Here is a 22,787-nt window from a genome sequence, read left to right as displayed (position 1 = left end):
CTGCTATGAATATTTTACATTTACTCTTAAATAAACAATTTCAAGAGAGAGATTCACTCCATTCTTGAAATAAACCATCAGCATTCATCCATTCACTCATCTGGAGAGAAAAATACTCCCTTAATATATCTGAGTCTGGGTTCATATTCCTCCTTTCACAAAGCTTTTTTTAAAGTTAATTGTTGTAAAAGAGTATCTACCATTTCATCCAACCACTCCAACTTTTTCACAAATCTGACCAGGGCAGAGAGTAGTAATAACTCATCCTTGGAAAAACCACTGTGATAAAATGAACTTGTTTAAAGCCCTGGCTCTGTAAAGAAGGGTTAATGAAGAAAATCTTTAAACCACTAAAGATACCACTATCCTCCTCCTATTTTAATTTTCACTTTACTTCATGCATTTAACTAAAAAGGGGGATCAAAAACCTTTATTCCATGAAGACTTATTGAATCCAAATAAAAACTAAGGAGATATTATAACTGCAAGATAGCCCAGTAATCTGCAAAGCCTTGCTGGGAAAAAAAAAATAGGTCTTTTTTTTTTTTTTTCTTTTACCTGTTCAGAAGTGTTCTTCAAGCGGATAAATTTTCCATCAACATCTATCTCTTCAATGCAAATATTTCCAGTGGCTGAGGCAGAATGAGAGATGCTAACACTGCTACTCGCTTCTGATTCTTCCACATCAACCCTCTTCCGCTTTCCTCTAGTTGTACGCACACTGCGACTTGAGGATGCTCGGGAGACAGTCACACGGGAAGAGGGACTTGGAGACAGCTTCAATCTACATGGGAAAAATAAAACATTCCATTTATGAAACACAAATACCCTTCTTGCCTTAAAAAAGTATATATATACTGCACATGCATTTCTAAAGCTGAACACTACTCATGATCTGTTAGACAAAACCAATGTACATCTTAATGAAGATAAACTTATTTAGGCTAGGGTGTCTACCATCTATTTACCTTTTTAAGAAATAATAATTTTAGCCGGGCTTGGTGGCTCAGCCTGTAATCCCGCGCTTTGGGAGGCTGAGGTGAGTGGACTGCCTGAGCCCGTGGGTTTGAGACCCGTCTGGGCAACTTGGTGAGACCTCATCTCTACAATAAATAAAAAATCAGCCGGGCGTGGCAGCGCGCGCCTGTAGTTCCAGCTACTTGGAAGGCTGAAGTGGCAGGATCGGTGGCGCCCAGCAGGTCGAGGCTGCGGTGGCCAGGAGCGGCCACTGCACTCCAGTCTGGGCGACAGAGTGAGACCCCAACTCAAAAAAAAAAAAAAGAAAGAAATAATTTGACTGCTTTCTCTAGGAATGGAAGTAATATGACTATAATGTAAGGAGTCTAGAAAACAGGGTAGGGGATCATCCCATCTACCACTCCTCCCACTCCCACAACCACCATTACCATTAGTGTACTTTTTCTCTTTTCATACCTGCCATTTTATTTTTTTGTTTGCTTGGAGTTTTTTGTTTTTTTTTTTGTTTTTTTAAAGAGTTGGGGTCTCACCATCACACAGGCTAGAGTACAGTGGCACAATCATAGCTCACTGCAACCTCAAACTCCTGGGCTCAAGCAATTCTCCCACCTCAGCCTCCCAAGTAGCTGAGACTACAAGCATATGCCCCTACACTTGGCTAATTTTTAAATTTTTTTTTTTAATAGAAATGAGGGTCTCACTACGTTGCCCAGGTTGGTCACAAACTCCTGGACTCAAGCATCCTCCTACCTCTGCCTTTCAAACCATTGGCAGTATGGGCAGGAGCTACCACAGCTTTATCTGCATTTTGTGACCACAATGTATTGAAATTGATTAACTTTTTATCCAAATCAGTCATTTTCCTTTTGGAATTATTTTATAAAAATAGGTGTCATAAGAATTTATACACTAACCAGATTTAAAAACTGCTTGACCAAACTTTCTGTTGTTGAGGGAGAAATATGATCTACTACCTCTATATCTAGGTATTAAAAAATGACAGAGAAAATATTTAAAGTTGTCTTTACTGTTTAAAAAAATGTCCCTACTTATTTTTCTTTAAATAAAAAGGGTGAGTAGCAAAAAGTAGACCGTAAGGTAGGGCGATCCTCAAGTTCCTTACCTCTCTTCTTCACCTTCTAAGAGTTTCCTATAAGCACTGATTTCCATGTCCAGGGCTAACTTTACATCAAGAAGTTGCTCATAATCATTCAGCTGTTGCTGCATCTGGTCCCTTATTTCCGCCATCTCTCTCTCTTTGTCAGACAGCATGCGACGACAGTTGTCTCTTTCTTTAGCAAGCAAGTCCTCTAACTCTTGAATCCTTTCCAAATGTGCTCTAGACTTAAGATTCAAGGAAACACTTTTACTTTCTAGGAACATTTCAACATTAGCACAAGGCCGCTATTTTAAACCGTTTCCGGGACTGGGAAACAAATAAAACTCTATGGAATCTCTAACTTATTATAACTCAAGAGACTCTGATTTTAAGAAATCAAACCCAAAATTCCTCAAATACAAAATACAGGTTTTAGAAAAGTTTTAGCTAATAAAAGACTAAAAGAAGAAATAATCCCCAAATATAAGTTTTATAAATGTGCATATAATTTTTCTGTATTTGACCAAGTAAATTTTTTTAGGCTGTGGTTTTAGTAAAAGTCAAGTTCAGCTCCCCTACAGGGTCTTTGCTTCAAAATGTAGAAATTATTAACATAACAAACTTAAAGAGATATAAAACTCATTGACAGAAAAAAAACCTAAGAATGGATGAAAGCACGTTTTGGAGAATCACTGAGGAATATTTAAAAGCCCAAGAAAAGGGATTTTGGTTATTACATGGAAGGCACAGCATAGTGTCCTTCAGACTGCTGTGCCATCTCATGCTCAATTAGCACACAAAGGACATACCAGAAAGGGTGATTTGTAACGTATTACTGTAAGTACAGAAGCTTTACATTTGGCATAAAATGAAAAATCACACACTCTACACCAGAAAGTTCATCTCAGAAACCTGTGGCTCACTAGGTAATTATTCTTCTGTGTTTCTCCATGACAGAATTCATCTCAGTAGCCTCAGAAAATGACAAGGGTAATCAACTCAAAAAGACTGATGGATAGCTTAGGCCCTCAGAATCACAAGTAGCTGCACAGAGCAGGAGACAAAGGGCACCTACTGTGCAAAAATTAAATCTGGAAGGTTAGAGATAAAAAGAAACTAAACATTGTACATAAACACTGCCCTCTTATTGGTAAATTTGCTTCTCATGGGGCACAGGTTCAAAGTTTTGAAACTGCTTCAACATATACTGGGACTGGACAAATAAGTAAAGGAATGTTCGTAAAAACCAGGTTTTTCACTTTCAGAGAAAAGTTACTGATAAGTCAGAAAAGACTCCAAAAACTAATCCCGTGGTACCACTAGAGTCAAGCCAGAGACATCGGTATGAATTCCTGGTCAGCTTAATACAAATACATATGGTTAAGACAGAAAAAAAAATACATATGATTAAGACAGGAAAAAAAAATACATATGGTTAAGACGGAAAAAAACATGGGTTGACATACGTAAATATACTACCTAGTTTTGCCCATGAGAAGGCTGAGAAGCAGTGACACCCCAGTACCAATAAGCACACTCAGTGCCTAGATCCTAACTTCTTTTTTTTTTGAGTTGGAGTCTTACTTTGTCACCCAGACTGGAGTGCAGTGGCTGCTCCTGGCCACTGCAGCCTCGACCTGCTGGGCTCTGGCGATCCTTCCACCTCAGCCTTCCAAGTAACTGGAACTACAGGCACGCACTACCACACCGGGCTAGTTTTTTATTTATTGTAGAGATGAGGTCTCACCAAGTTGCCCAGGCAGGTCTCGAACCCGTGGGCTCAGGCAATCCACTCACCTCAGCCTCCCAAAGCGCTGGGATTACAGGCTGAGCCACCAAGCCCGGCAGATCCTAACTGCTATATACCATCCTCCAATAAAAGGAACCAGGACTCCATGGAGAAATGGAAGATTCTAGAACTGGGGCAGAGAAAATACAAGATGAGCCTAGAGAATATTCTGGTTCCAGAAAGTAATGAAGTGCTCTGAAAACAACACAACAGATACAGTAGTCAATCTGACAGAACTCCTACTGGCCAAAGGTGAAACAATCTGAGCAAATAAAATAAACAACACAGCATTAGCTTATAACTCAAAGTATAAAGTAAATGCCCATGAGTCCATGCTAATATAAAACAAACAGGGAAGAAAAGACATCTTTACAAAAGAATTTAATGTAATAAATGTAGATCCTACTCCAAGATGTGGAGTTTAACTCCTGCCCTTCACACTTGAGAACCGGAAAGAATATGGAAAGAAAACATAGTATTTTTGTTGACAATGCAGAAACCTGACAAATACTAACTTAATCAAACACCACCAGTGATGTCAAGTGGATATCACATACATGCAACATGATATGATGTGACAGGACAAGACAGTTAAAACCCATAACCTCAATCTAATCATGTGAAAAGCACAACACCTGTACAATCCTACTCAAGACTCAAGGCAAAAAAAAAGCAAAGAAAAGTCTGAGAGGCAAGTGGTACCCTGGAACAGGAAAATAATAATAGAAAAACTGGTGAAATTCAAATAGCCTGGAGTCTAGTTAATAGCAATATACCAATATCAGTTGCTTAGTTTGGACGAATGTTCCAAGGTAACTTAAGATGTTAATACAGTAAGCTCCCAACATATGAACCTTCAAGTTATGAACTTTCAAAGATACAAATGTGCATTCATATGTCCAATAATGTAAGTTAGTTGACGTGTCTGGTGTACACTATCATGTGTGTGCATCCTCTACAAGTGTTTGTGCTTTCATGTACTTTACTGTATAGTACTATAAAGAGTACATGAGTACAGTATCTTTATATTATATGTGTGAAAAGTATTGCAAACCTGTTACAGTACAGTACTAAATAGCCAATTGTGTTAGTTGGGTATCTAGGCTAACTTTGTTGGACTTATGAACAAATTGGGCTTATGAACATGCTTTTGAAGCAGAACTTGTTAGCATGTAGAGGATTTAATGTAAATGAGGAAAATTGGATGAGAAATAAATGAGAACTGACTAGATTATTCTGCCAACTTTTCTGTAAATCCAACATTATAACAAAACAAAAAGAATATTTAAAAAATAATTGATCCGGAGACACTCTGAACTTATTCTGGTTGGAGGGTCTAGATGACACACACACATAAATTTTTTTAAATTGATCAATCAATTAATTAAATTATAGAATAGCAAATCACATTGCATAGTACAAACAGGTGTTCTTCTTAAGATGGATATTACAAAGGTAGTTCTTATGCTTCAGTATTTGCATTTAACTGCATTAGCAAAAATTACGTTATAAATGGAGAAATTTATTTTTCCTTCAGGTTTCTTATATTTTCTTTTCTCCAAAAGAAAAACAATAACATACTTTTCAAATGCCTCCTCTTCAATCTCTTCATTTTATCTCACACGTCGGAGGTAGAGGACGGAATGGGCAAATCTAAAAGAGTTGATGAGACAAACTATCCAAGACTGTGAGTCCAGATTTGTAAACCCCAGGATACCTATATATGACACCTTTGATGTTGTAGGGTTCTTTAAAAGGAAAAAATTAATTATCTAGGTACAAAAGTTTTAAAGGTGACTGCATACAGTGGCTCATGCCTATAATCCCAGCATTTTGAGAAGCTGAGGTGAGAGGATTGCCTGAATCCAGGGGTTCAAGACTAGCCTGAGCAAAAAACCAAAAAAAGTTAGCCAGGTGTGGTGGTATGTGCCTGTGGTTCCAGCTATTTGGAAGGCTAAGATGAATGGATCACCTGAGCCCAGCAGATCAAGGCTGTGGTAGCTATGAAAATGCTACTGCTCCAGCCTGGATGACAGAATGAGACTCAAAAAAAAAAAAAAGAAAAAGAAAAAGAAAAAAAAAGCCATGTATGGTGGCACGTGCCTATAGTCCCAGCTACTCAGGAGGCTATGGCAGAAAGATTGCTTGAGCCTAGGAGTTCAAAGTTGCATTAAGCTATGATCCCGCCACTGCACTCCAGCCTAGTCAACAGAACAAGACCTTATCTCTAAAATAATAATAAACAAATAGTTTTAAAGTTATTCTGAATCCTTTTGCATTTTAAATAAGTGTACTTTTGCTTGTTGTATAGTGAATACGAGAGCACGATATGAGAAGTCTGACCCATGTTCTCTTTCTCAATTCTGCCTATGAGACTCCTGGCAAGCTGTAACTAACCTCACTAAACCAGTTCCCATGTTTGCAAAGTAAAGAGATCTAGCTAGACTATCTCTAAGATTCTGCCTCTAACTCTAAAATTTTATGACTTCTAATAGTCTTGATTTTATTCTTTTTTATAGCATGTAACATAACTGTACTGTTTATTATGCTCCAGCTGCAGTAAATTTCCAGAGTCTGGATGTTGGAAAAACAAAAATTAGGGGTGTTTTTCATTGCAACACTGTACTCTTCTCTAACCAACCAATTAATTTGGCCAAGGTAAAAAAATCTAGAAATGCTATATATAAGCAGTGCATAAAATTCCTAACTCCACAACAAAATACTGCTATCATCTATATATTAAATATATTTTCTAAACTCAGTATTTTAAGGGCTGTTAATTTTAAGTAAAATTAAAGAAGTACTCACTAATGTGAGTCATAAAACCAAAAGGAAATTCTTATGACCCAACAGGCAACATGATGAAACTGATGACTCGACAACAAATACTACTAAAATTTTATGCAATAAGAAATATTAAGAGATGTTTTTCTTTTTAATGATTTTTCAAAGGCTAAAATTTATCAACTAATAAAAATATTCCTCAAAATATATTCTTTATCATATACTCTATTACCAGCAATGAACAGAGAAAAGAATTCCCCCAGACAAAGAAATTTAAAATTGTTCTGGCTAAAGGGGTACGGTACTTCTGTTTGTTAAGGAGTGAGCTCCTGGAATCCCCCAGAACCCTGCCTAACATCATGTGAAAACCACTCCCTGAGGTTAACAAAAAACTTACAAAAATGGAAATATAATTAACAGGCAAACAGAAAAATGGCCATGAACCTGGTCAGAAGACACAGCTACTAAGTTTAGACCCCACTGCTATTTAATAACAGATAAGTCTCGGTCTCCTCATCTGTAAAATGAAGCTCAATCTCAAGAGAAGATCTGTACCAAATAAAAATCAAGTGGACGCCGGACTCGGTGGCTCAGCCTGTAATCCCATACTTTGGGAGGCTGAGGGAAGTGCTTTGCCTGAGCCCGAGGGTTGGAGACCCACCCGGGCTACTTGGAGAGACCTCATCTCTACAATAAATCAAAAAATAGCCGGGCATGGTAGTGCGCGCCTGTAGTTCCAGCTACTTGGAAGGCTGAGGCGGAAGGAACGTCAGAGCCCAGCAGGTCGAGGCTGCGGTGGCCGGGAGCGTGCCACTTGTATTCCAGTCTGGGTGATAGAGTGAGACTCCAACTCAAAAAATAAGAAAATAAAAAAAAAATCAAGTGGATTAAGCAGGAGCCAAAAATAAATTAATTAAATAAACTAAATAAAAACTAAGGTAAGGAAAAATAAAATTGAGGGAGAGACAATAACCAGAATATGACTTACTAACAGAGAAAAGTAGTAAATGTCAACTCAGTCTAAGAACAGAGGTCTATTTTTGGAAAGGTACCTGTTAAGATAGTGATATAGTATGAGTGCTTGCATCCCTCCAAAGTTCATGTTTAAATTCTAACCCTCAAAGTGATGATTTTAATAGGTGGATGGTGAGCCCTCATGATTGGGATTAGTGTCCTTATAACAGGACCAAAGGAGTTCATTCACCCTTCGGCCACACAGCGAGATGGCATCATCTATAAATTAGGATATGGGCCCTCACTAGGCACTCAGTCTGCCAGTGCCTTGATCTTGGACTTCCCAGTCTACAGAACTATGAGAAATAAACTTCTGAAATTTCTGTTGTTAATAAGCTACCAATCTATAGTATTTTGTTAGAGTAGTCCAAAGGACTAAGACAAATAGTGCAAGGGAAAAAAAGATCATCTGTTAAATTCCTAAAAGAAAATATTATTTGAAGAAAGCGAGGTCTAAAAGGAAAAACTGGGAACCAGGAGAGAAACTAATTTATCAGCCTGCAACCTTTACATAAGACATTAAACTAACCTAAATCTGTGGTTATAATGAATGAACTAAAAGGTCGTTCCAGCTCTACTGTTACATGAAAACTTCAAAATATTATCAGGACAAAATAGGTCTAAATAAATTTAAAATGTGTGCTGAAAGTAATAAAGCACATGACAGGCAATGTAAAAACGTCCATGCTAACTAAATTTGTTTATATTGCCTTATTTTATGTGACATTTTCTGCTGTTTTTTAAATTCCTGCAAAAATGTCTTCATTTTTATAATCAGAAAAATAGTTCACTAAAAATGACAAAAGGAAGAAAGAAAAGGCTAATCAAGAGTAAAAAAATAAAACTTATTTATATGTGGGAAACTTAAAACAACATTTCCTCCCTTAAGAAAAAACATAAGCTAAAGTTACTTCCCAAGTAATGAAGGTGAGCAGTAATTATTGAATCATTCTGAATGTGCATATGGCTGTACTTTGTAGCCATATTGACATCACCCTAGGCTGAAACTGATCTGAAGCAGGATCCATGCTTGTCAAAGCTGCATTTGAAGCACACCATCATGTCCTGCTAGGTAATCAGTCAGCACAGCCAGCAATGAAGCCATTTGTCACTTAGGTATACCAATGAATGAATGAGTCAATAAACTCTTATAGAATACTCAAATTAAACTATTTCCCAAGAGTCTAATTATTAAGTAGTTTAAGCACTAAGAGAATTTGTCCAGAAACACAAAGCATGCACCACCCACAAAGGGTTTTTGCATGTCTTTATTTTGGTTTCCAAATGTTATGAAAAAGGAATGTGTTGGGAATAGTAATCTATAGAGATGATAGGTCATAAAACCTGGGTTCCAGGGTAAGCTCAGCAAATAAATGAGCATGTTGTTTCCTCAAGGATAATTCCCTTAGCTTTGTGCAATCTATTAATTAGGAATAATTATCTGCTTAAACAATGTTTATGCAATACAAAGTTTAAAAATCTGGAAAAGCACTGTGAGAACCAGCATAGGGTAGATAATACCATCATTTGGAACAAACTAAAGAAGGAGTGACATCAGACAGAGCAAAGCAGGTAGACTCCCATGGTGGATGTGACCTTCAAGTCTAACTTCTTAGGGGAAGATGCTTACTTACCTCTTTCTGTAGATTAGAAAGCTGAGATGAAAGGCTCTCAATTCTCATACGACTTTCCATCAGCTCTTCCCTGGCACTGTTGACAGTAGAAGTATTCATCTCTGAGGACAGTCTGGCATTCTCAAGCTACAAGAAGTAAACCACAGCCAGTCTTATTTAGTGAACTTAGAACTAACAAATAAGGAAGCATGATTCACCTTAAAGTATTTCAAACCTAAGACCTGCTGATAACTGGCTGATGAAACACAGGAAAAGCATCATGAAGTTTGCTGACAAGTTTTGAATGACCGTAAGTCTTTCTGACCTTTAGTTACTTACTAAGTAAAGGGCTTTCAATATTTTGTCCAGTAAACCTTCAATATCTAGGATAACACTGCTAATAAAAAGATTGGGCAGTGGCAACTTGACTGTTCCCAAGTTTCAAATAGCACTTGACCCTACTATCTTCTAATAATTTTTAGTAACATTTAATTTATAAAAAACTGCACTTAGAAGAAATATCAATTTTTTATACATTCATGGAGATGAAGAATAATTTAGGACAACTAGAACAAAACAAACATCAAGTCATGCCATGCTGTTCACGGTGACAGGGAAGTCTTAGCCATAGGCATTCTAACAAGTCCCTGAAGAGGGTGCTCACTTTGGCATGGTAAGTCTGCTCCAGCTCTTCCTTGTACAGCTTCACTTGGGCATCATGTTGCTCTCTCATCTCATGAAGGGCTTGCGCCAGCTTGTACTCATACTCAATCTGACGCCCAGAATCCACCTCTACCAAGCGCGTTTCATGCTTCCTTCTGGTCTCATTAATCTCCTGGGAAAAAAAGAAATGACATAAAGGCAAGTTACTTACCGTGGCTACACTGGTACAAGTCTGAGTAACAACAGGGTCATCTGAAGTTTTATACAAAAACCTCAGCGTGTCTGTGCTAGGGAAGCCACGTGAATAGACATTTTTTTTGTCTGTTAGTTTTTATTTGAGAAGCTTTGTGAAATGGAACTAACGACAGTAAAATCTCAAGCCCTAGGAATTTTCTATTCCTTTTCAGGAGCATAGCTATTTATGAAAGTACCATGTAATCATGGAGAGCTAGATTGTAGACTATACTAACCACTAAATATTAATGATTTTTCTAAATTGTTTCCTTCATCAACTTAAGGACACCTCTAAAAAAAATACACACAGGAAGTTAAGCTCACCAGTCAGGACAAATTCAAAAGAAGATTTATGTGTAATAAAACTATTTTTTTGACCACAGTCACAGGTAGGGCAAGCTAATTTACATGACTTCTTTTAGAAGCTGGTATTAAGCTACCAATATCAATTGATACAGGATCTTATTAACAGTATTACTTGACTGATTCAAGTACATATGAAAAAGTCACTATTAAAGAATAGAAATAGAAGTCATGATCCTTCAACTCTGTTTTAAGGAACTGTCTCAATAACACTTTTCCAGGAGAATCTGGCTAAGAACAAACTTCTATGAAAATATAGATGTCTTCAGCAGCAATAACTGAAGACGCCACAAGAGGGGGGTATAACCCACTGAAGTTGCTGTTCATATATCTTTGCACATTGTTCTGAGCATTTCCTTATCTTTCTCTGCAAAGGAAACTGCAACGAAAGAATCAGAAATATCAGAAAACAAAGATTCAAATTCTAGTTCAGCTAGCAACTTCCCAGAGATCACATCTATTTCATGAAGCAATGACACTGAAATTGTGAAAACATGCAAACAGAGGGTTTAGTTCAATAAAGACTGAGTACCTACTAATGGCTTGCCCTGTCTATCCCCTTCCCTATTCCTCCTGTTTCACTCCTTTTTATTTCCTCTGTAACTCTTCATAATAAGGAAGTTAGGTATATTTATTGCATAGAATTATATTCTCAACATAAAAAAATTAAGAGGAATATTTTAAAATCTATTATTCAAAAGGTACAAATTCAAAGATGCTACCCAAAAACTGTAAAAATATTAAATTACTTTTCATCAATGCCATTTTCAATGTATTGCTTTATGTAGAACCAATGATCTTACAAAGAAAAAAATACCCTACTCACAGCTGTCTACAACACAACATCAAAAATAAATAATGGCCAGGTGAGGTGGCTCATGTCTATAATCCCAGCGCTTTGTGAGGCTGAAGTGAGAGGACTACCTGTGCCCAGCCAGGGGTTCAAGACCAGCCTGGGCAACTTGGTGAGACCTCGTCTCTACAATAAATCAAGAAAAATTAGCCAGGCATGGTGGCTCATGTCTGTAGTTCCAGCTACTTGGAAGGCTGAGGCGCAAGGATGGCCTGAGCCCAGCAGGTCAAGGCTGCAGTGGCCGTGAGTGTGCCACTACACTCCAGACTGGGCGACCAAGGGTGAGACTCGGACTCCAAAAAAAAAAAAAAAAAAAAAAAAGTAATGACAGATCAGGAACAATTTTAACAAAATAAAACAAAAATGTTAAGTCAACTTCATATACAACTATCTGCTTTTATAAAGCAATACTTAGTAACAATTACATGACAGCATTTGCTATAGTATACAAAGAGATTTCACATAGAATATTTCACTTTGATCCTCCCACTCCTTGAAGAAAAAACAGCAGCATCAGTATTGCATTTTAAGAAACTGACTGAGGCTGTACGAGATCAACTGCTTGTCCAGTGCACATTACCCCAACAATACCTATTTTGCTTAAATATTACTGTTTAAAAGTGACCAGATGTCCACTGAAATACTTTTCCTTTACCTAAAGAAATTTTTAATTGCTAGAATAATTCTATTTTTAAGTCATTGCTAGTCACTATTTTGAAAATAACACTACTTCTAAAAACATTAGGCAAGCATTAACAGTTTACTCTCTACCCTGGGTTGATTCCAACCCTCTTCAATGTTTACTAAATATATAATCCCCTCTTCAATTTTGTTTCTTTTATTACTTTCTCTGTTTGGCAACAGTTTTGTCTCTGTCCCTTGACCACAGTAGTAAGGCTTGAAATTGTATTTTAAAATCTTCATACATAACTAAAAATGCTGTGAGTAGCCTGACTTCCAGAGGGCCCCCTATTGCTGCCGCCTCATATTCATACCCTTGTATAATCCCCTCCCACAGAGTATCAAGGCTGGTCTGTGTGACCAACAGAAAGCAGAAGTGATGGCATGTAACTTCTGTGATTAGGTTATTGAAGATAATGTGGCTGCTGGTTTGGCAGCACATGCTCTCTCTCTCTTTATTTCCCTCTCTCATGGCTCTTGGAGACCACATCATGAGCAGCCCTATGGAGAAGACCTTGTGGCAAGGAACCAACGCCTCCCGTCAACAGTCCCGCCCATGAATGAGCTCAGAAGATGTTCCTCTAGCCCAGGTTGAAAGCTGGACACCAACCTCATGAGATCCAGAAACAGAACCGTCTAGTTAAGGAGCTCTCAGATTTCTGACCTTCAGAAACTGAAAGATCATAAAGGCCTGTAGTTTTAAGTTGCTGAATTCTCAAGTAACTTGTTAGAAATAGATAACTAAAGCCAGGCTCGGTGGCTCAGCCTGTAATCTTGAGCCTTTGGGAGGCAGAGGTGAGTGGATTGCCTGAGCCCACGGGTTCGAGACCCGCCTGGGCAACTTGGTGAGACCTCATCTCTACAATAAATCGAAAAATGAGCCAGGCGTGGTAGCGTGTGCCTGTAGTTCCAGCTACTTGGAAGGCTGAGGCGGAAGGATCGCTGGAGCTTAGCAGGTCCAGGCTGCGGTGGCCGGGAGCGACCACTGCACTCCAGTCTGGGCGACAGAGTGAGACTCCAACTCAAAAAAAACCAAAAAAAACCAAATAGATAACTAAAACAAATGCTTCAAAATGGTGACAGTAATTAGCTGCTGTGACCAAGCCTTTATAAGTCAGATAAGGTGAAATCTTATTTGTTTACAATAACTGCTTGAGTTCTTAAATGCAACCTATTAGCAGCAGTACCTTGAATAATCTACCTAAACAATTTCTTCCCATTTCTAAACCTATTACCTCCTTATCTAATATATTTCTGTGAAAAAAATCAGAAACAAAATATAATTACATATAAAGATATAAAAAAGACTTTTCAGAGCACTACATTCCTTTAAAAAATAAATTATACATATTTACCTCTTCATACATGTTTTTCCGAAACTCTAAGTCCTCAGTAAGACTCTGACAGCGATTCTCCAAATCCACTTTAAGTAAAGTTTCATCTGCTAACTGTTTTTTGGCAGCAGCTAGGGAAGCTTCCAACTATTACAAGGAAAAAGAATCATGATAAAAATGACATGGCAATCATTTAGCAATGAATTTAACATATATATGAATCAAATCAAGTATTATAATTCCTATACATTTATCAATGTATGATTCAGTTTTTTTCCCCTTTCATTAGCATTAAGAGGGTATAAGTGGTTTTTGGTTGCGCGGTTACATTGTATAGTAGCGAAGAACTCTGGGCTTTAAGTGTACCCACCACCCCCGCCTGTGCATACTATACCCAACAGGTGATTTTTCATCCCTCCACTCCTTCCCACCTTCTCCCTTCTGAGTCTTCAGTGTCCATTATATTAATCTCTATGTTGTGGCAGATATTTAGTTTAACTCCCACTTGTGAGAATATGCAGTGTTTGGTTTTCTGCTCCTGTGTTAGTTCACTTTGGTGAAGTTCTCCAATTTAAGCCAAGCTGCTGCAAAAGACATTATTTCAATCTTTTTGATAGCTAAACAGTATTCTATAGTGTACACACCACATTTTCATTATTCACTCATCATTTGATGGGCATTGAGGTTGGTTTCACATCTTTGCAATTGTGAACTGTGGGGCGATGAACATCTGAGTGCAAATGTCTTTTTTATATAACAACCTCTGTTCCTTTGGGTAGATACCCAAAAATGGGGAATGTTGGATTAAATGGTAGATCTACTTTTAGTTCTCTGAGAAATCTCCATTATAAATTTCCATAGAGGGTATACTAATTTACACTCACACCAACAGTGTATAAGTGTTCCCTTTTCCAGCATTTTTTTTTTAAATTTAACAATGACCATTCTGATTGGTAAAAGGTGGTATCTCATGATGGTTTCATTTTGCATTTTCCTGACAATTAGTGATGTTGAGCATTTTTTCATGCTTATTGGCCATCTATATATCTTTTTTGAGAAATGTATGTTCATTTGCCCACTTTTTATGGGGCTATTTGCTTTCTCTTGCTGATTTGTTTCGGTTCTTTGTACATCCTGGATATTAGATCTTTGTCAGATGTATAGTTTACAAATATCTTCTCCCACTCTGTAGGTTGCCTGTTTGCTCTGCTATTTATTTTGCTGTGTGTAAGTTTTTAGTTTAATTAGGTTCTATTTATTTATTTTTGTTTGTTGTTGCATTTGCTTTGGGGGTTTAGCCGTAAGTTCTTTCCCTAAGTCAATGTCCAGAAGAGTTTTTCCCAGGTTTTCTTCTAGGATTTTTGTAGTTTCAGGACTGACATTTAAGCCTTTAATCCATTTTGAGTTAATTTTTGTATATGGTGAGGTAAGAATCAAGTTTAATTTTTCTAAATGTAGCAATCCAATTTTCTCAGCACCAATTGTTGAATAGGGTATCCTTTCCCCAATGTATGTTTTTGTCTACTTTGTCAAAGATCAGTTGGTTGTAGGTATTTGGGTTTATTTTTTGATTCTCTATTGTTTCACTGGTCCATGTGTCTGCTCTTGTACCAGTACCATGCTGTTTTGGTTATTACAACCTTGTAATATAATTTGAAACAAGGTAATGTGATGCCTCCAAGCTTTGTCTTTTTTGCTTAGCATTTGGCTATTCTGCCTCTTTATTTGTTCCATTGTTCCATGTGAATTTTAGGGTTGCTTTTTCTAATTCTGTTAAAGATGGAGTTGCTAGTTTGATATGGGTTGCACTGAATCTGTAGATTACTTTGTATAGTATGGTCATTTAACAATGTTGATTCTTCCAATCCACGCACATGGGATGTTTCTCCATTTGTTTGTGTCCTCTGTAATTTCTTTAATCAATGTTTTATAGTTCTCCTTGTAAAGATCTCTCACCTCCTGGGTTATATATATTCCTAGGTATTATAGATTCTTGGTTTCTATTGTAAATGGAATTGAGTTCTTAATTTGATTTGCAGCTTGGTTGCTATTGGTGTATACCAGTGCTACTGACTTGTGTATGATTTTGTATCCTGAAAGTTTACCAAATTCATTTATTATGTCCAGGAGTCTTTTGAAGAAGTCTTTAGGATTCTCTAAGGTATAAGATCATATTGTCAATATACCAAGTTAGATTTCTTCTTTTCCAACTTGGACACTTATTTTTCTCTTGCCTCATTGCTCTGACTAGCACTTCCAGTACTATGGTGAATAGGAATGGTGAAAGTGAGCATTCTTGCTCTGTTCCAGTTCTGAGCGGGAATGCATTCAACTTTTCTCTGTTCAGAATGACACTGCTGTGTGAGCTTCTTCTGAGAAGTCTGTGGTTAGCCTAATAGGTTCACTTTTGTAAGTTATTTGATGCTTTTGCCTCATTGCTCTTAGAATTCTTTTCTTCAAATTAACTTTGTATAACCTGATGACTATATGTCTTAGAGATGACCTTTCTACAATGAGCATTCTGGGGAAGTTTTTGAGCTCCTGGAATATGAATGTTTAAATCTCTGGCAAGGCCAGCAAAGTCTTCCTCCATTATTCCCTTAAATAGGTTTTCCAAACCTGTTGTCTTCTCTTCTTCTTCAGGAACGTGTATAATTCTTAGATTTGGACTTTTACATAATCCCACATTTCTTGGAGTCTTTGTTTTGTTCTTTTCTTTTTTATTTATTGTTGTCTGATTGGGTTCATTACAAAGCCTTGTCTTCAAGTTCTGAGATCCTTTCTTCTACTTGTTCTAGTCTACTGTAAAACTTTCCACTGCATTTTGTACTTCACTGTATGAGTCTTTCATCTACAGAATTTCAGCTTAGTTTGAGTTTTTTTTTTAAAGGTATCTATCTCTTTGGAGAATGTACTGAATCTTTTTTTTTCTTTTCATTTCATTATGTTGGTTTTCCACTTTCTCCTAAACTTCATTGAGCAATTTTATAATCAACCGTTTCAATTCTATCTCTGGAATTTCAAAGATTTCATTTTGGTTAGGGTCTACTGCTCAAAAGTTAGTGTGGTCTTCTGGGGGAGTCCAAGAACTCTGCTTTTTCATATTATCAGAATTATTTTTTTGGTTCCTTCTCATTTGGGCAGACTAGTTCTCAGTTGAGGTTGGTAGTGGTTGACATAGACACTGTAGGGTGACTTAGTGTGGTGAGTTTCTCAATTGCCAGCTGTGGTGGCCCTGTGCAGGGCACCTGCAAAGGCTCAAGGTGTCCTGAGTATCTGAGATGGCTTGAATAGTGATGGTAGCTGGGGTCTAGAATCAGACATCCTCAAAGCTGAGGTATTATATCAACTGTGATAGGCTATGCTGCTGACCCCCCCAGCCAAGAGGTAGTTCTTGCGAGAGAGAGCCATCTGTAGTGGTGGTTGTGGACTTTCTGCTTAGAAAGTATTGCTCCAAGAAAGTGCCTAGCCAACCTATGCAGTAGACAGGGCTATGGGGATTACCCAGGTTCTATGTTTTGAGCTTTTGAAGTGGGTGCAGGTGTAGGGGGAAGGGGCTCAATCCCCCCCACCTGTGTGTACTCTTGGCTACCCCAGCGGGAACTGGGAGGGAGTCTCCAGTCACTGGGGTAATGCTCTAGTGCAGAGGGGGCACAACAAGTTTACATTGGGAGTGGAAAGTTACACTATGGCAATGAGTCCCACCAGCTCCATCACCTTGGTCTCCAGCAGTCTGCATTTCAAACATCAAAGTGTAGTCGGCCTCAGGTGTCCCCACAGTAGTCCACCCCAGTCAGGAAGTCTGTCACTGTGGGGTTTGCCCTTCCCTCCCAGACTGGCTAGAAAGCAGATGCAGGAGGGGTTGAGTTTCTGGGATATGGTGGCTGCAGCTGCCAAGGGCTTCTTTTCCCTGCACCACTCCATGTGGAAGAACACAGCTGTGGGCAAGGCAGTCTCAGATGAGGGACTAGAGTCCCACAGAGCTCAGGGATCCCTCCATGCCTGTGGCAGGAGCACAGAATTCCTGAATTCCCTTCACTCACCTTCCCTACTGCATCTGGAAGCTACTTGTGATCTGTGCCATGATCCAGGTGAGTCTGGCTAGTTCCAACCCAGGTTGATTTTTCTCTTCTTTGCACTACATGGTTATTATTGTTTTTTTGATGAGTCGTGAGTTGTGTTGCTGATGATCCAGGTGAGTCTGGCTAGTTCCGACTCAGGTTGATTTTTCTCTTCTTTGCACTACATGGTTATTATTGTTTTTTTGATGAGTCGTGAGTTGTGTTGCTGATCTAGTTCCTCTCTGGGTGCTGAGGATTAGCATATATACAACAGAGAGGAAGAAGGCCAGAAACAAGATCTGCATAAACCCTACATAACGCCTGAGAGGTGATGATGCTGTGTATGTTAGCTACCTCAAGACTAGTCAGGTAAGCCACAAAAAAAGAAGCAAATAAATAAAATTTCAAAAATAAGAAATAACCAATTTCTAAAAAATCAATCCATCATTCAAACCATGGCTTAAGACAGATGGGGCAATTAACTTGTCAAATATAGCTCAAGAACAAAGTTTCTTACCTGGGCAATCTGATCCTTCAGATCCTCCAAATCTCCCTCTAAACTTTTTTTGTCACCAAGTGCAGTAGCAAGAGCTGCGTCTTTAGAATTCAGTGCTGCTTCATATTCTCGAAGTTTGATCTGGGCTCCATTAAGATCAGATTCTTTCTTAGCATAACTGTAATACATGTGAAAATACCACAAGGCATCAAATTATACTCCGACTTGAAGCCTTCTCCCTCCCTGCTTAAGGGACAAACAAAAGAAAAGGCACTTTAAATAAAGGCTGCCATAATCTACTAAATTAGAGGAGCAATTCAGAAGCATTTGATCTAGAGTTTTTGGTGAAGAGTAACATTGTCTTTGAATGCCACATGATTCCTAATGATTCTGGGTCAAAGAAGTCCATATAAGAAAGGACTAATGTACCACAATCCTACTTGTCTCTTGAGTGAGAATACATGTCTTTCTTCTAAAGATATACATACACTAAGAATATTTTTGAAAAAATGAAACTTATTTTTAAATACAATGCAAATTATAAATGTAAAGGAGCTGGTTCAGGCATAGTGGCTCATGTAAGTCAAGATATAAAATGACACTAAATAAGAATGAAGTTACTTTTAAAAGTAATTTTATAACTTAATAATGTATCATATTGAGACTCCCTTGATATTACTAAGAATTAATTGACCCCAAGCTTGCAAGCAACTTCTATTTCTTATATGAAGTGACTTTAGAATTCCCTAATAAATAAGGCCTCCCTAATATTTTGCATAAAAATTATTTCAGCTTATACAACTACCAAAAACCTGAGGTTCAAACTGAGGTTTCTTTTTCTTTAAATATCACTTTTTATTAAATGGCGTCCTACCTTACAAAATTAAAGTTCCTTTGGATATTTTGTCCAATAATTGTATTTTAGAGGACAGTATTTTTCTAATCCAAATAATTATGTTGATAAAATTATTTACACAGGAAAAGCCTTGATAATATCAAAAGTCTCAATACCTGTTCTTAATTTAAAATGCTATTGTAGAAGAGTGCTTTTACTGATGTCTGAGGACTGGCTAAAAGTGGAATCTTTAGTTAACAAGAATTTTTAATAATCTTGTAGTATTAAAATAAATGAAATAAACTAGCCAAATGACCAGTAAATACAAAGAGAAGATTTAATGGCATTTATTTTACTTATTTTGGTGTCACAAATCAACTATATACATAAAAGCTCAGTTATCATATCACTGTAACTTATTTCTTAAATATCATATTTTTTAAAAAAAACACAAGATGGAATGCTTTTACTGAAGACTAGTCTTGGACGGGGTAGGGGGTGGGGGTGGGGAATCAACTATTTAAAAAAAAAAAAAAAAAAGGTCAGGCTCGGTGGCTCAGCCTGTAATTCCAGCACTTTGGGAAGTCGAGGTGAGTGGATTGCCTGAGCCTACAGGTTCAAGACCAGCCAGGGTAACTTGGCGAGACCTTGTCTCTACAATAAATTAAAAAAAAAAAAAGACTAGCTAGGTGTAGTAGCATGTGCCTGCAGTTCCAACTACTTGGAAGGCTGAGACACAAGGATTGCAGGAACCCAGCAGGTTGACGCTGGGGTGACCATGAGTGTGCCATTGCACTCCAGTCTGAGCAATGGAGTGAGACTCCAACTCAAAAAAAAAAAATAAAAGTATCCCATATAGTCATAATTCACAACCAAAACGCCTGGTATATAAAAGTTCTAGATCTTCACAGGAATATAACTGACACTTGTAAAGAAGCCACTGTTTTATCCCACTATAAAATGCCCAAAGTTGGGCTAGGATAGATATCATAATACATATAATTTAAAACAAAAATTATACTTTATAGAGTATTATACAATACTTACAAAAGCTACTGACTCAAAATTAATCACTTAGCAATTACAAAAAATTCTCTTTCAACACTGTTTAATTTTTAAATCTCAGATCATAATGTGCTACTTCTCAGTGTGATATCTCACAGCGGGAGAATGAACTGTGCCTTCCAGGAACCAAAATGGTTCACACCAAGAATGATAATGCATAAATATCATGTCAATTTTACAAGTTATTGTATGCAGTAGTCTACAAACTGACATGTTTATGTAGCACCACTCTTGTGGGTTTATTTTATTTCAGTGACATAATGCACACAGCTCAAAACTCAGAATGTTCACCACCAAGTGAAAGATACTGTGCAACATCTCATGGCATGTAGAAAATACAAGACACTGGGTAGGGCATGGTGGCTCATGCCTGTAATTCTAACATTTTCGAAGGCCAAGGCAGGAGGTTTGCTCAAGGCCAGGAGTTAGGGACTAGGCTGGTCAACAAAGCAAGACCCTATTTCTATTTTTTTTTAAAAAACAGCAACAAAAAACCCAGAACCTGAAAATACAAGAAGTCAAAAATTAATCTAAGGCAGAGAGGCTAGAATGACTAGAATATATTTCTTCCACAAAACTCAAGACCAAATAAGGAGTGGGGGAGTAAACTGAATGAGAGGATATACTATTTATGTGTGGTGCCTTAGTTGTCCAATGGTACCAGCCAAAATTTTATAGAAGCTTTAACTTCTATCATGATTAATACTGATTCTATCTAGCTTATGTCAAGTTCTTGGTCATGTAAAATAATTATTCCATGAAAATACAAACTGCTCCATTATAAATTCTTTCTCAAAGCTGTAACCTTCATATTACTAACAAATTAGGCAATACAAAGCAGAAGTTCAAAATGTACTTAAAATTGCAAAACCAAAGCTACCCCTATGAGTCCAGGCTAAAAAGAAACAGCAGTAACAAACTCTTACTTGTTTACGTTTAAAAAATGATTTGGAGCACTGGGCGCAGTGGCTCACACCTGTAATCCCAGCACTTTGAAAGGCAGAGGCAAGAGAATTGCCTGAGTCCAGGGGTTTGAGACCAGCCTAGGCAACTTGGTGAGATCTTGTCTTTACAATAAAATTAGCCAGGCATGGTGGCACATACCTGTAGTTCTAGCTACTTGGAAAGCTGAGGTGGAAAGATAGGTAGAGGACATGGTAGTCGTGATGGTGTCACTGCACTCCAGCCTGGGCAAGGGTAACAGACCGAGACTCTGACTCAAAAAAAAAAAAAAAAAAAAAAGTATGATTTAGACCCAGCGCAGTGGCTCACGCCTGTAATTTTAGCATTTTGGGAGGCAAAGGGAGAATTGCCTGAGCCCAGGAGTTCAAAACAAGCCCAGGTAACATGGCAAGACCTTATCTCTGCCAAAAAAAAATTAAAAAATAAAAAAACTCAGCCAGGCGTTGTAGTATGCACCGGTAATTCCAGCTATTGGGGAAGATGAAGTGGAAGGGCCACCTGAGCCCAGGTCGAGGCTGCAGGGAGCCATGATCATGCCACTGGCCTGGGTGGCAGAGTGAAATCCCCATTCAAAATAAAAGCAGACAAACAAAACATTTATTTGGCTTTTTTTCCCCTCTACACAGAAGTATATAAGGTCTATAATCCCATTCCCAGTAAGCTCTTATTGACAAATTTTAAAAACATGTGCATACTGTTAGCTCTAATAATCCAAAAAAGTCAAACATGAGAAGATTTTCTCTCCAAAAGAAATTAACAGTAATCATTTCTAAGTCTTCCCTCTGGAAAAAGTCATGTATATACCAATAATACAAACAGGCATGCATACTCAGAATATTTCTGAAGAGTACACAAGAAAGAGTAAGTGATTCCTACCAAAGACCTGAAAACCAGCCTAGTGTATATTTTTGTCTTGAGGAATTACCCTCACCCATAACTCTTGGAAGAGGTCTGCTTATATCCAATTTGATTAGAGGTTAATATCTCATAGTCTGGAAGACCAGTAACCAATCAGATTTCCTCTCACTCAAAATTTAAATGGAAGCCGGGTTCAGTGGCTCAGCCTGTAATCCCGTGCCTTGGGAGGCTGAGTTGAGTGGATTGCCTGAGCCCGCGGGTTCGAGACCTGCCTGGGCAACTTGGCGAGACCTCATCTCTACAATAAATCAAAAAATTAGCCGGGCGTGGTAGCGTGCGCCTGTAATTCCAGCTACTTGGAAGGCTGAGGCGGAAGGATCGCTGGAGCCCAGCAGGTCGAGGCTGCGGTGGCCGGGAGCGGCCACTGCACTTCAGTCTGGGTGACAGAGTGAGACTCCAACTCAAAAAAAAAATATTAAATGGAAATCAATTGATTTAAGCTGAGGACTGAAACTAGTAAGTTGTGAGAAAGCAGAACATAATGCGTAAAAACCAAAACAAGCAAATAACCCAAAGAAAGACCATGTGACCCCAAAAGAGTTGCTGGCTTAAATTTTTATCGTTTAAAAAGTATAAATCTTCTAAAAAACTTTTCAATAACTTCACATGGCTTATAACATTGTTTTTTTTTTTTTAAAGCATGCTTTGTCTTGTGCTTATGTGTAGAGTTGCTATTTGTCTACACAGAAAAAATATAGATATTTGGTTAAGTGTTAAAGGAATCCCCTACACATCCCCCCAAAAAAACCTGTTTCTTTCATTCTATGTAAAATTGATGTCTTTTCCCAGAAGAAAAAAATAACTGCAACATTTCTATAATCTCTAAAATTCACATCCCTAGCTGTCCACCCTATTCCCTGACAATCTCCTAGTCTAAATGAATCTTCAACTCTTTTTTTTTTTTTTTTTTGAGTTGGAGTCGCATTCTGTCGCCCAGACTGGAGTACACAGCCACCGCAGCCTCGACCTGCTGGGCTCCGGCGATCCTTCCGCCTCAGCCTTCCAAGTAGCTGGAATTACAGGCATGCGCTACCACGCCCGGAA

The 22,787-nt window shown here is 38.0% G+C and overlaps 1 protein-coding gene across 1 annotated transcript in view; it reads right to left on the bottom strand.

Annotated features, from left to right (window-relative positions):
• LMNB1 (lamin B1) overlaps positions 1-22,787 on the bottom strand; it is a 66,888-nt gene that overhangs the window by 14,044 nt on the left and 30,057 nt on the right. Inside the window, exons 5-10 of the mRNA XM_021717496.1 lie at positions 17,984-18,140; positions 13,427-13,552; positions 9,942-10,112; positions 9,299-9,424; positions 2,102-2,322; positions 559-784 (exon numbers count right to left, since the gene is read on the bottom strand). Coding sequence (XP_021573171.1) covers positions 559-784; positions 2,102-2,322; positions 9,299-9,424; positions 9,942-10,112; positions 13,427-13,552; positions 17,984-18,140 — 1,027 coding nt within the window. The remainder of the gene's footprint in view (positions 1-558; positions 785-2,101; positions 2,323-9,298; positions 9,425-9,941; positions 10,113-13,426; positions 13,553-17,983; positions 18,141-22,787) is intronic.

Source organism: Carlito syrichta, unplaced genomic scaffold, assembly GCF_000164805.1.
Source record: "Carlito syrichta isolate Samal-C Ts95f unplaced genomic scaffold, Tarsius_syrichta-2.0.1 Scaffold309791, whole genome shotgun sequence".
In the NCBI taxonomy this organism is placed as follows: Eukaryota; Metazoa; Chordata; class Mammalia; order Primates; family Tarsiidae; genus Carlito; species Carlito syrichta.
The sequence above is the reverse complement of the archived record's forward strand: the minus strand, read 5'-3'. Positions and strand labels throughout refer to the sequence as shown.